General features: G+C 39.7%; 1 protein-coding gene across 1 annotated transcript in view; it reads left to right on the forward strand.

Annotated features, from left to right (window-relative positions):
- LOC115246404 (inactive tyrosine-protein kinase 7-like) overlaps positions 1-7,717 on the forward strand; it is a 43,520-nt gene extending 35,803 nt beyond the window's left edge. The window contains exons 4-9 of the mRNA XM_029825213.1: positions 446-879; positions 1,127-1,423; positions 1,579-2,145; positions 2,222-2,497; positions 3,204-3,389; positions 3,476-7,717. Of these exons, the coding sequence (XP_029681073.1) occupies positions 446-879; positions 1,127-1,423; positions 1,579-2,145; positions 2,222-2,497; positions 3,204-3,389; positions 3,476-4,479 (2,764 nt within the window). The 3' untranslated portion in view covers positions 4,480-7,717. The remainder of the gene's footprint in view (positions 1-445; positions 880-1,126; positions 1,424-1,578; positions 2,146-2,221; positions 2,498-3,203; positions 3,390-3,475) is intronic.
- The last annotated feature ends 6,161 nt before the right edge of the window (positions 7,718-13,878 follow it).

Raw genomic sequence — 13,878 nt, forward strand, 5'->3', positions numbered from 1 at the left:
CTTCGGTGTTTAATGACATCGAGTTCGGGTGCACCATGCGTTGAAAATAAAGAACTCTGTGTCTTTTCGATATTTTGGAACTACGTACATGTCTATCGCTGTCTTTAATTTGAAAATATAGTAACAAAATAAAAGGAATCAGTTATCGCACGAGATCATTTTTGCTGATTTTTCATAGGAATTTTTTTGAAGAATAAATTAGTATTAAAATATGCATGCGTTGTAAAATTATGAATTGAACACAACTAAAGTCACGCAATGAGAGAATAGTCCATCAGATGAATTACCGTACGGAATAAATTAACGGCGTCTCTGTCAAAATATTGAAATGTTAGCGATATAATCGAGTGATGCGACATTTGATCCAACTTTAGTGAAATAATCTACATATACCTGTATCACGGAGATAATCACAGCGAGAATCGTTTGTTTGTTCGTTTCACAGAAATACGATGAGCGTGACGCGAAGCGATCATATCGAGATCAAGAAGAAGAAGCTGCACATACATAGAGCAGTTGCCGAGGACAGCGGTATGTACACTTGTCTGGCCAAGAACGCGGCAGGATCCTCGCCGGTGACCGAGAGTTACCCGTTAATCGTTTCCGGAAATGAAACTGCGACGATTAAAGTCGTTCCGAGAAATCTGATCGCTAAGCGCGGCGAACCGGCTGTGCTACATTGCGTCTTCGAGGACGCCGACGAGGTACAGTGGTTCTTCAAGGAAATTGGTCCGCTGGAATCCGACGAGGAGCGAACGATTCTCGAGAACGGCACTCTCGTGATACACGCCGCCGAGCAAAGGGACCAGGGATTTTACTCCTGCCATGGAATAAGGGACGAGACTACAATCAGTTATACGGTCGAATTACAAATTGCCTGTATGTGTCAAAAGCTTTCTAAGTCGTGTTTAAAGAGCGCTCGATAACATAAATATTAAATAATATACATTGTATATATAATGTTTTAAATTTTGTAATATTAATGGAATTTGAGTTATGTCTTTTAAATGCAAATTGCAATAGAGCAAAAGAATTATTATTATATTGGACTATACAATTAACTTTTTCTTGTATTTTTGAAAGTATGAAAACAGAGTTTCCAGACACATATAAATAAAATTTTCAGATTTACTAAACTTTTCGATGGCCGCTTTCGAACCGAAACTTCCAACTCAGTTGGCAATTGTTGGCGAGGATCAAGAATTCCAGATAAGCTGTCTGGAGCCGTTAGGGGTTCCGCCGCCTAAAGTTTATTGGAGGGATCCCACGGGACATATAATAAGCGACGCCGGCCCCGTGCGAGTACAAGACAGTACGCTCATCATCGCAAAGGCAGAAATGGGCAAGGACGATGGCAATTATACCTGTGTGGCCGAGAATCTAGCCGGCGAAACGGATATATCCGTCCAGATAGTGATATCCAGTAAGCTTATATGATTCTACGAACAAATATAAAAAATTCATGATTAAAAACAATAATACTTCTTCTTTTAAGATACAATTAATTTAATCTAATTAAAATTCTTATCGTATAATGATTCAAAAGCGATATACATATCTATTTTCATTAATTTTTAGCCCCGCCGAGTATCATAAGTTCTCCAGAGTCGCTCAGCGTGATGGAAGGTGATTCTGTGACATTAACCTGTTCTTATTCCGGCATGGAACCGCCCGTAACGCAGGTGCATTGGTTGAAAGACGGGACGCAGCTGAGGGAATCGGGCGGGCCGACGAGATACCGCGTGACTGATAATCACGGCAATGTTACCTTGCATTTCAAGAGCGTTGATCTGTCCGACCAAGGACACTATATGTGCCAAGTATTCACTATGGGATTTCCGTCCCTATTTTCGGATCCGGCCGTTCTCACAGTCGAGGAGAAGCTCAAATTCTCGCCCCAGCCTGTCAATAAACGCCTAGAACTCGGTTCTACGGTGAAGGTATCATGTAAGGCTCAAGGTGCCACGAATCCCACAGTGAAGTGGGTCAATGAGGACGAGGACGACGAATTCCCCAAGCACGTGCAGGATATCAATGGCACTCTGCAGTTCAACGGCGTTCTGATGGAGGACAAAGGTCGATACACTTGCATCGCGAGCAACGCTCAGGGAATCATCAATCACACGATTACCATCGATGTAGTTAGTAAGTAGTAAAGTGCTTATGTTGCAGGTACGGAGCGAACAATAAATTAACATTATCGACATATTGTCTTCCATAGTCGCACCGAAGTTCACGATACAACCGCAAAATCCAACGGAAGCGATCGAGGGATATCCATTGATGTTACATTGTGCCGCCGATGGTGATCCAAAGCCGACTATTCACTGGGATAGGGATTCCCGTATGAATAATTTAGAAGATCCCCGTTTCGAAGTATTAAAGAACGGAAGTTTGCACATTAAAGAGGTGTATCTTAGCGACGAAGGAAAGTACGGATGTACCGCCGGTAATAGCGGTGGTCTGAAGCGGGAGGAGTTTCAATTAAATGTAAAAGGTATTTTATCCATTCACGCTATGTTACATTATGTTCGCGAGAACACGAAACATGCAGATGCCGTCGCGATGAGATCAAGTTCTTGGATGAGTACAAGGTTTTTCCAGTAATTAACTTGACTTTAACAATTACATTTACTTTTATTCTAAACCATAAACTGTATATGAATTTATCAAATAACCGTACATAGTTGCCCTTTTAGATGTCGAAATAGTCGAAGAACCGATAAATTGCCGAGTCGTATCACGTAAGCGATTTACTAAGTAATTTGCGAAGTGCGAGCGAGTTGCTTTAATTGCGGTCGAGCGATTGCGTCTGCCGTTTCTCGCAACGCGATTTTATTGTCTCCAATCTTTTGGAAGATTCTCAACGGTTGTTCGGCTCTAACGGTCGTTAATGCGTGGATGAGAACTTTCCCGAAGATCAGAGTCAAATTCTGCGAATTAAAGCTCGCCACATTTTGAACTCGCAAACGTGACGTTAATTAGGCGCCGCGAGTTTTAGTACTGAGACGAGTTATGCGGTCTTTTCGTGCATGATTGAGCGCGCGCGAGGCAGCGTCGAATTGATTTGCGAGACGCGAACGCGGCTAATATTTTCGTGCTATTCGGAACACATACTTATAATTTCAACTTGTGAGATATTACTAAGCTATTTCAAATTAATTGGAAGCTATTTTATAACGATAGAATAATTATGATTTAAGCTGGAGATAATTATAGAGCCGATATGGATTTGGAGGCAAGCGATGATGGTTCGATGATGACCAAAACGGTAACGATTACTCTTAGCGCAGCCGCAGCATATATGGTACTCGTTATTGGTCTCATGTTATATTGCCGTTATCGACGTCGTCGCAGGAAGCAACAATACTTGCAGGAACAAACGGAAGGTATGTTTGGTTGATATTCTCACATATATGTAATAATTTAACATAATGCACATGTTTAAGTTAACGTACATATCTATGAATTCCAGAAAAAATGGAAAATGGCGATATACCGGAGGAACAAACGGAGTTGAAAGAAACCGGTAATAAAGCAAATTCGACAAGCAAGAAGAAGGAGAACCGCGATTCTCACAAAAGTGACGGCGCGGATACAGCTCAGAGCCAAAGTAGTAATCAGTCTAAGAAATCCAAGTCGAATTATGACAAAATCGCCGCTTCGCGAAGCAATTTGAAGGAACTGAAACCTCTCGGGCGAGGTGAATTCGGCGAAATTTACGCTACGAAATATCAAATCGATGGCGACAAGGAATCCGTGGTTATGGTCAAGAGTCTTACCAACACGAAAGATGAGACTGCTCTTCACGAATTTAAGCGGCAGCTGGATCTTCTCCATAAGCTTAACCATGAGAACGTTGTCAAGTTAATCGGTCTATGTCGAGAAGAGGAGCCCGATTACATGATTCTTGAGTATACTGACTGGGGTGATCTGAAGCAGTTCTTGATCGCTTCACGAAAAGACAACAATCCAAGTCCGACGCATGAATCGAAACCGGCGCGTGCGCCTCAGCTGTCGGTGGCACAGATACTGTCGTTGTCCAACCAGGCTGCAAAGGGCCTAAAACATTTGGCCGATAACCGACTGGTCCACAAAGACATAGCCGCGCGCAATTGCCTGATCGCCAGCAACCTGACGATCAAGATTTCACTACCGTGTATGACCAAAGAGCCGTATCGGTTGCCTTACGAGGCCGTGTATGAGGACGAATATTCCACCAAGAGCGACGTGTATTCGTTCTCTTGCCTGGTCTGGGAGATGTTCCACCAGGGCGAACTGCCGTTCAATAAGATAAACGATGAATCTGTACTGGCTCAAATTAAGGCACAAACGCTCGCATGGAAACCACACAAGGCGGCGCCGCCGGCTCTTCAGGAGTTACAAGCGCAGTGTTGGGCGAACGATCCGCGCGAGAGACCAACCTTCGACGAGGTAGTCTCGAAAATAGGCGAAATTGTAGTCGACAGCTGCCTGTAGTCTGAGCGGCCGAATTATGCGAAGCTCTAAATATCGGAAATACTGCAATAGGGGTAATGATTGTGCGGAGCTGTCGAGAGGTAAGGCTGACGAGCGCCGATGATTTACGCGGCGGTGACCCATCCCGAGATAGGTGAGGGGGACCCGAAAACGCCGCGGCTTCGCGCGCACGCGAGAATAATTAACCGGCTTTCATGTTAAACGCTTCGTATCAATTATATACGCGTATAATGGATCGTAGGGGGAATCCATCCTTCTTTTGTAAATGAAAAATGCTTGCTCATTAATCATTCAACGCGCGAGAATTATGTGTTTCACTGACGTCGATACGTCCGCGCGAATCATGATGTATAGACTATACGCGAAATTCAAATCGCACATCTCGTACCATTTTGATATACTTCGTTACATGTGATCGAGTGAGTAACATCTCTCTACTGTACGAGAAATTTTAATATATTTTATATATATATATGGAGCTCTCGCATGAAGTGCTTCACGCAGAGATTCTTTTATTATCATTGTATTTTGAGCACTTTTAGATTTTGCTATCTTGTTACACAAACGTTTTTCGAAATCGCGCGATCGAGCAATCTCTCTTATATATCGCGATTTTTGAACGTTATCTTGATCTCCTCTCTCTATCGTTTCCATATTACATATTACGTATCAAGTAGGTAGGTAGATATTATAGTAAACCATTGGTTCCACAATAATTATTCATATTACAGTATTTTATCGTGTCCACACACTAGCTCGATAAGGAAATAATATTTATTTCGAATAACGTCTCTCTCCGCTCCATTGACTGTTCTATGTCGGACTAAGTAACGAATCTGTATGGGCCCATTACACGTTATTACGCAATTAATGCAATACTTATAGTATACAGTATCGATATAATAATAAGTATGATCACCGCACATCGAATACTCGTAAGGTATGTTAATCGTTAGACGAGCCATAGTCACGGAAACTGATAACGGGAACGTTTTAATCGCTCGAGATTACGTGGATGTTCTCGATTAAATGTCAGTGATCGGACTCGGCGCTGCAACGACACGCATATTAAGAAAGTATCACGACCATATCAAATGACGAAGGAAATCTTATCTCTGCCTACAATACTTTTACACGCGCTCCGTTAAGACAGACATACATATAAAAAAAAACTTAAGGATTATTTATAATATATATATATATATATTTATGTGTGATAAGGACATAATCGACCACTCGTATTTGACGAACAAGACGGCCTTGTACATACCGATGGTATACGCGTAAGTTCTCTTTAAGCGCGAAAAACTAGTATGAATCATCGTGTTAATTTTCATTAATAATGTGATCATTCGAATTACCGGATGATTTTTTATTGCTGGAAGAAATTTCGTCGTGTTGATATATCAGAGATAAAAAGATTATGGCTGGATGCTGGTGCGCGAGAAAATCGTAATGATACAACATATACAGAATGATATTCGAAAACTTATTTTTACATACGAAAATTAGAAACGATCACACACAAACCAGGCGAAGTATCGCTCGCGATATTTTTATGCATCCAAGAGATTTACGGTTTGATAAATGGCGCGAACAATCTATATGTAATGGTCCAATAAGAGAAATGTATTGAGTATATATTCGACCCTCCATATTATCCGACTTGTACAACGAAAATCAACGTTCGTATATTTTAATGGTAAGTTGTATCATTGTTCTCTATTTCTGCATTCAATTCTACTGTAAGTAATAATAATACTTACGCGAGACAATTATAAGATATGCATGTTTGCTTCTTCCACTTTATACAAGACTTGGGTCGATAGTTCGAGAACGAGATTCGAAGGGTACAAAAAAAAAAGAATCACCGATAAAAAAATAACATCTTTTAATCGTGCAGGAGTGACGGCGACAGAAATGCTTGTAGCGAGAAAGAATTGTGTAACTCATTCGTATTACGGTCCTAATAGTTTGTCGAAGAATTAAAATGTGGCATAGAACCGTGCGGAAAAACGTTGTAGCGTGTGTCCGCATTAGTTCGGCTTCATAGAGTTTCACGTACGGATGAGATATACGAGATAACTTATGATCTTTGACACACAAAAAAGATAATTGCGGCGTATTGTAAGATCTACTTAATCCACTTTTCTGATCCCAATCTCCAATGACATGTTTTTGAACAAATGCGCAGAGTAACATCTTCATCAAAAAGTAACCATTATTAGATCGTGAAAGGAATATTAAGAAAAAGAAGCACAAATTGACGCAATAAAATTCCTTTGAAATATCTATTTGACAAGCTGTTTAAAAAAAAAAAAAAAATTCTTTTGAAAAAAAAATCTTTTCAGAGAAATTAAAAATTTATTTCAAACGAGCAACTATAAGCGAATCGTCGGCTTTGTGCATGCTGAAAAATATATGATGTACTCTATACGCATATATAGATATACGAAATACTGAGATAACACTGTAAATGAGAAATATGCAACTGTTCTCTAAATTTAAAGCACCCTCGTCATACCGAGCATAGCAAACCGCGAAAACACTTTGTCTACGTGGGAGCATCTTCGTGTTTTCGTGGATCTCTAATTAAGAATATGTAAAAGCACGAATAATCCTTCAAGTATCAACGGATCATCAGAACTCGTAGCGTCTCTACGAGCGAATTTTATAATGCTTCCTAAATGTTCACTATATTCATCAAGAAATATTCTTGTGATCAGTGATGGTGAGCGTACTTAAAGTAATAGTATAAAATTAATTGCGTGCTCTTTTCAGATTTGATTTCAACGAAACTCGCGATAGACGCACACAGAGAAGATTAAAAAATATTCGGATAGAAGGCTAATAGAAATATTTATTAAAAATATGTATCTCTAAAGAGTATTTCTGCAATGAAAATAATTCGGCATTTTTATATCAAACAGTTAATTTTTATCACAAGTTGGATATATCTGAATGAAAAAGAATTAAGTTGCATGTGTGGTCATCGCAATGTAAGATAAGCCACAGTCATTTAAATATAAAAAGATATTCTGAGCACTCATACTCGTATTTAAGTACGACCCCCCCTCACTGCTTGTAACATATAAACTACGCTAGGAATATACCTTGCAGCGATCTAGCTCGTACTACGAGTACGTAAAGTTAAGGCCAATTATCCAAGTCCTGTGTGCTCATATCATTCGCTCAGATATTCTCTCATCGTGAACGACCCATTGCCATAAAAAAAAAACAACAAGGCACAACGATAGCTGCGCCGATAAGTTTCATAAAAGCCTACCTATTATGTCCAATATGTCTAGTCATATACGATGACAGAGTGAACAGCGTACGGAAAGCTCACTGCCATAAAAAAAAAAAAACAACAAGGCACAACGATAGCTGCGCCGATAAGTTTCATAAAAGCCTACCTATTATGTCCAATATGTCTAGTCATATACGATGACAGAGTGAACAGCGTACGGAAAGCTCATTTGAATGACGTTCATATCTTTAAGCGTTCCAAATCGATTTCATTTTTACAGTATTTTGTAAATATTTGTACTTTTTTATCTATACAACAATACATCGTACTTATGAATTTTTGAAATAGTATGTGCTACGATATTAAATAAAGATGAGAAAAAATACTTATATATAATGTATGGTGTCACAAGATTTTCCTGGTCCAATTCGAAACCCCATATTAAACACTATAAAAGGCGACGAATAGTTTATTTACAAGGTTTCCTTGTTTTAACTCTCAAGCTTTTAAATATTTAAATTTAATATAATAGTACCTATTCTTTTTCTTTCTTTCATAATTTGTTAAATTATTAATTCAAAATTTTAATTTTACTTTTGTTATAAAATAATAAAATAAATATTAAATAAATAATAATAATAAATAAAATAATAAAGTAAGAAATCTAACGATCAGCATGAAAAAGATCGATTTTTGTATATGTATAGCTTTTTCATGTATCTAGGAAATGTTCAGCGATGAGAAAAAGATGTATAATATCGTGGAAAAAGGATTTTTGCGAATGCTACAGAAAGAAGTGGCATATTACCTAATCAAATTTATTTTTACTTAATATTTCATGGTACAGTCTATACCTATTATGATATATAAAATAACGTAGTCGTCGAATTCAAACAGATTCAACGAAAGCAGAAACGTCGACTGAGTAGCGCCTAGAAAAGTAAAGTGATCGAATGCCGGAAATGAAATACACGTAGTAAATCGTCGATACGAACGCAGTAATGTGAGAGGTATGTTTTTTTAATCATGTGTTTGTATATTTATATATAAAGTCTAAAAAAAGGATGAGAATTACTTAATTCTTTAATACTTAATTCATTAATATAGCAGCAGCCTCGCTCTCTATAATAGTACTAAATATAATAATGGTATAATGCGGTAATTATCGTTAATATAGATTATTAACATTATAAATAATATAATCGTCGGAATCGTATAATAAACAATGATACAAGGTATATATATTTTTGTCGTTTTAATTTTTTAAATTGTTATATAGTAATAATCACAATAGCGTATTCTGAAAAATAGATTAGGGTCCCGTGGGCAGAGGGCGGAGTGCCTCGTTTCCGGACAATTTCTCATTTTTGCACTTCCGCATTTCTCTCTCTCTCTCTCTCTATCTCTCTCTTTCGGTACCCGGTCGCATTTTAAAGTTCTCCACGGGGGCCCGGAACCCTAAGTTGGACGAGAACCTAAAGAACGATCGTAGGTCTCGACCAAGTCGTACGAGCCATCTCGTCTATATGTCATTCTAATCATGCGCGCTGTAAGGACTCGAAACAACCACGAAGAATCACGCTAGGAATCCAACAGCGTTCGACTGTCTCGACAACGTGACGACCGTCGTCCTTTCTAAACGATAATCGTTTTTGCATAAGTGACGAGGATACAAAATGTTGTAAGAATCAATATCGCACGCGCTATTTCATCGTATTTAGGAGCATATACGGTTTTGATTCGCGTGAATTGTCGTATCCTTCATCGGGAGACGATGAGGAACTCGACAAAATTCGAGATCTGTGCTCGACATCGCTTACAATAAATAATCCATCGTTGTATCGATTACAATGTTTTCTCGCGACATTGATTTTCGACGCGACTCTCGCTCGAGATCCTTAGACAGGTATTCGTCGTCGCGGCGCTCGCATGTTCGCATCTAAAAATGCATTTCGAATGTAGTGAGACTAAGTTGCTCGTTTTTTACGCTTCCCTCCCTTTTCCTTCCCACTTGACTTTTACTTTACTTTTACATTTCCGTTCTGTCTTCCTTTTTTTTTTTTTTTTTTTAACCGCGTCTCTGCCACTCTGCCTAGGGAACCCACTATAACAGGGCACTATGAACAGCAGTCTGCTGGCTAAGTGACTTTCCGAATCTACAATCTTTCCTCCACATTCTCTCGCTCTCTTTCGCTCTCTTTCTTTCTCTTTCATTCGATCAAGTTCCCTTTCTCGCCCCCTCGTACGCTTCCGCCTAATCTCCCTTCACAAGTATCCGTCCCATTCTCACCATTTGCGTTCTTTAATCTACTCTCTCGTTCTCTCCCTCTCTGGCAGTCTCGCGTTTTACTTCTCACCGACCTCATCCGCACCGTGCGCTTTTCTATAAACTTACCGATTCGATATTAATAATTCCAGTCTATATAAATTTCCCGCAAGCATAAACGATAACTTATACACGAAAAATATGAAGAAACACCGCGGTTAGTCTAAAAATATAATAAAGGAGCAGTGTAACGATAACTGTATGATGAGATACTTAGTGGTCGAACAGAATGAAAGATCGTCAAGTGCAAGAAGAAAAAAATGTCAAGCTCGGAGCTATAATCTGTAGTTATATCCGAAAATTAATCAATGTAATGAGCAAAGTCGCGCGGAAAGAAAGCCTTGCTCTCGTCCATTCCCGGCATATCTTGCAAAACGAACCGATTCAACACGTCCACGCGCTCCCAAAATTCACCACCTCACGTGTCCCGCGGAATCGCGCGACGTACCATCCCCAGCCGTCACAGAAAAATCGACAAAAGCTCCCCTTCGCCAGCATGCTTTTCCTATGTCAGCATTCACACTACGTGTCAGCCAATAGTAAACCACTACTGTACCTTTTTCGCGTTTATGATATATTTTATACTTTACTTTTTTTAATTATATTTTTTTTTGTTCGTTAATATTAGACGTGCCGTGTCTCTACCATCAGCCTACTGCCAAACTACCTATCTCCACACTTCCGCCTCTCGTTCCTCTCCTCCTTCAACCTTCTCGCTCGCGTCGCGCTTCCTCCCCTCGCCGGGTACCTCCGACTCATCTTTCTCTCTCTTCTCTCGCGGTTTATAAATAGTATTGTATTATTAATATATCCTCATCCTCTCGTGTGTCGTTACAATATAATTATCGGCAATATTATACCTTCATTATTAATGCAATATCGCGTTATTATTTAGTATCGTTCTCCCTTTGCTACCTTTTTCTCTTTTTCCCCCTTCTTAATCCATCGGGTAATTTCGTTCGCGCGCCGGCCTCGAGAAAAACGTTACCGTGAAGCGTGCGAGCGTACGAACGAACGAACGAACGAATGAATGAATGAATGAATGAATGAATGAATCGTCACGCTGCTGTGTGCTACACAAAATGAGTGTCTGCGATCGATTAATGGTGGTTGCTCCGATCTTCCGTGTTCGAAAAATGTGATTTATAAGTACGGCGGAGACACACACACACATACCCGCATACACACACATACACACGCACACAACCGTGCCCGATTAATTAAATCGAAGAATCTTCCCAAATTGCGACTCTGGTCTGCGATGCGCGGCTACTCCACGAGACTAAGGTGCTATCGTTCGCGTTCATCTGTCAATGTTGGAATATCTCATCGCAATCAGAGATATAGAAAGAAGTTTCTTTCTCTCTTTCTCGTACAGATGCACGTTTTCTTTCGCGTTTGACAGATTTGCCGAATAATTATTTCACAATGTCGACAAACTAATATAGAACTCGCCGCCTTAATTCACGATGGTACGCCATACAATCGCGTTACACAATTTTATATTTTTGCTGAGACATAGCGGATGCCGGTTCTCATCGACACCGCTGTCGAGCGGATCAATTGACGTGTTTGCATATGTGTGCCTGTATCCGTATGTATATATGTCGCACACACAACCGCGTGTGTGTATGTGCGTAGAGCGATAATTGCAGTGCCGTCACACATTAGAGAATCTTAAACGCTAAAAATCGGTACCGTGTGGCCTTACGATTTTAAACGCTATTTTAATGTACAGCCTACGTGTCTTTTGTCGCCTTTCTCGCGTCGTTCATCGCGATTTGCGCGAGAAAACGCCGATCCTCGCCAAATCGCGACGCGTCGCGTCGCGTCAGACAATTTTGCGTCTCGCAAATCATCGGTCTCGCGAACGACACGACGTGTGAGCGCGTCTATAACGAGTAATACAAGAGTAATAACATACGTTTGGATAACGAGTAGCGTGCGGCGAACGCAATCGTGACGCTCACGAGATCCGAGACGTGACTCCCCGGATGCGTGTGTCGATTCGCCGAATATTCGCCAGATCGAGGAAAGTGTATCGTATCCGATACCGCGTGATGATATTAAATGTACAATGACAATGAAAATCTCACGGCAGTAAAATTCGACTTTGTCGAATTTCCGGCAAACAAACGCCTCCGGACGGACGCGTGATCGAGACAATCGTCGAACGATGATTTGAATCTTAACGAAGGGGAACCGTGAGGATGTACACACGGGAATACGACGGCGAGTATCTCGATCCAAGTGAGCCGACATACACACATGTTACACGCACACTTCGCATTCGCAATCTTTCTTCTCGCTCGATGCGTATCTAAAGAATACTTTTCGTTCGCCGGCGCCGATGTCGCCGACGAAAATGACGATAACGACGACAACGACGGCGACGATATGATGCCAATATAAATATAAACGTGTACCAGAGTCACATTTGGGCGCTTTTTCGCGAACGATTACTTTAAGGATACACATGGCCGATTAAATATACAGACCGGCTTTTTAAAGTAGCGTATGCTCTCTGCCGAGCGGCCGCCTCCGTCGGGACGCACACCTCGCACGCCGAGCTTCTAGTTAGTTACAGTAAAAAATAGCGTAAACGGCACTGTATTAGGAAGAAGCAAAATACATGTTACATTCTCGTTATTTTATCGTTGATAAATGCTATAGTGTTTTTTTTTTTTTTCTTTAAAAATCTTCTGGTATCGCAATATTGTTATTACATCATTATGATTATTCTTAAGTATTAATTATCATATTGTTATCGTTATTATTATTATTATTATTAATATCATTATTATTAGTGCTCGCTCATTTTACAATGTCGTGTGGGGAGAGGGGGGGGGGTATATGTATATATATACTCTTCGCACTTTTATATGGTATGCTACACTTTAAATGGAACGTCTGATCGGCGAAATCCTCCGACGGCTGGGAATTTGGGATAAAGGGAGGAAAGGGAGGGGAAAAGATGACCACGAAGGGAAGAAGACTCCCGTTTCGGATATTCAACGCTAGTAGTAAATTTGTTTAACATTAGGTACTAATTCTCTCCTCCTCTCTCATTAAGTGACTTACAATTCGTACAACTCGCCTATCATGTAAAACTATGACGTCTAAGATGTCCGAATTAACGCTAGATCTCGATAATAATCAGATCGGATAAATTAATAGTCGTAACTGTGTATGTATCAACTAGGCTAGACTTCGACGGAAAAATATATTTATAAAAAGTTATAATATCATTAATATATATACGTTTCAAGCGTTCTATATATATATATATTTATTTATATATATATATATTCATTTATTTATTTATATTTATTTATATATATTTATATATTTATACGTATGCGTGTACCATTACTAATCTTCTACTTATCTCTAAGCTTCCATACATCCTCGCGCGAATCGCACCTTTCATACATGCTTTATCTTTCATCCGTTCCCCCTTTAATCAAGAAGATATCTTGTGTTTTCCTAAGATTAATTTCTCTTTCTCAATTTATAAGTATAACTGGCTAAACTCGTATCCGTTAAATATACAGACAAATAACTCGGATTCGAGAGATTGAAATGAAATAATGCATGAAACACATCATTACGTCTTCCGCGATATTCGTTAAACGCAAATCACGCTAAGCTTATAATCGAACAACGTTCTTTACACATCCCCGTTATAACAATGCCGAACAAACGAACTCATTTACACCGAGTCGAGAATCGCTCTAATCGTTTTCATTCGATCGCGTCATTGTCTTGGATGGAATCCGTTCCTTATTGGCTTAAACAACATGAACGTTTTACGAGCTCCTTG

This window comes from Formica exsecta, unplaced genomic scaffold (assembly GCF_003651465.1).
Source record: "Formica exsecta isolate Colony F162 unplaced genomic scaffold, ASM365146v1 scaffold149, whole genome shotgun sequence".
In the NCBI taxonomy this organism is placed as follows: Eukaryota; Metazoa; Arthropoda; class Insecta; order Hymenoptera; family Formicidae; genus Formica; species Formica exsecta.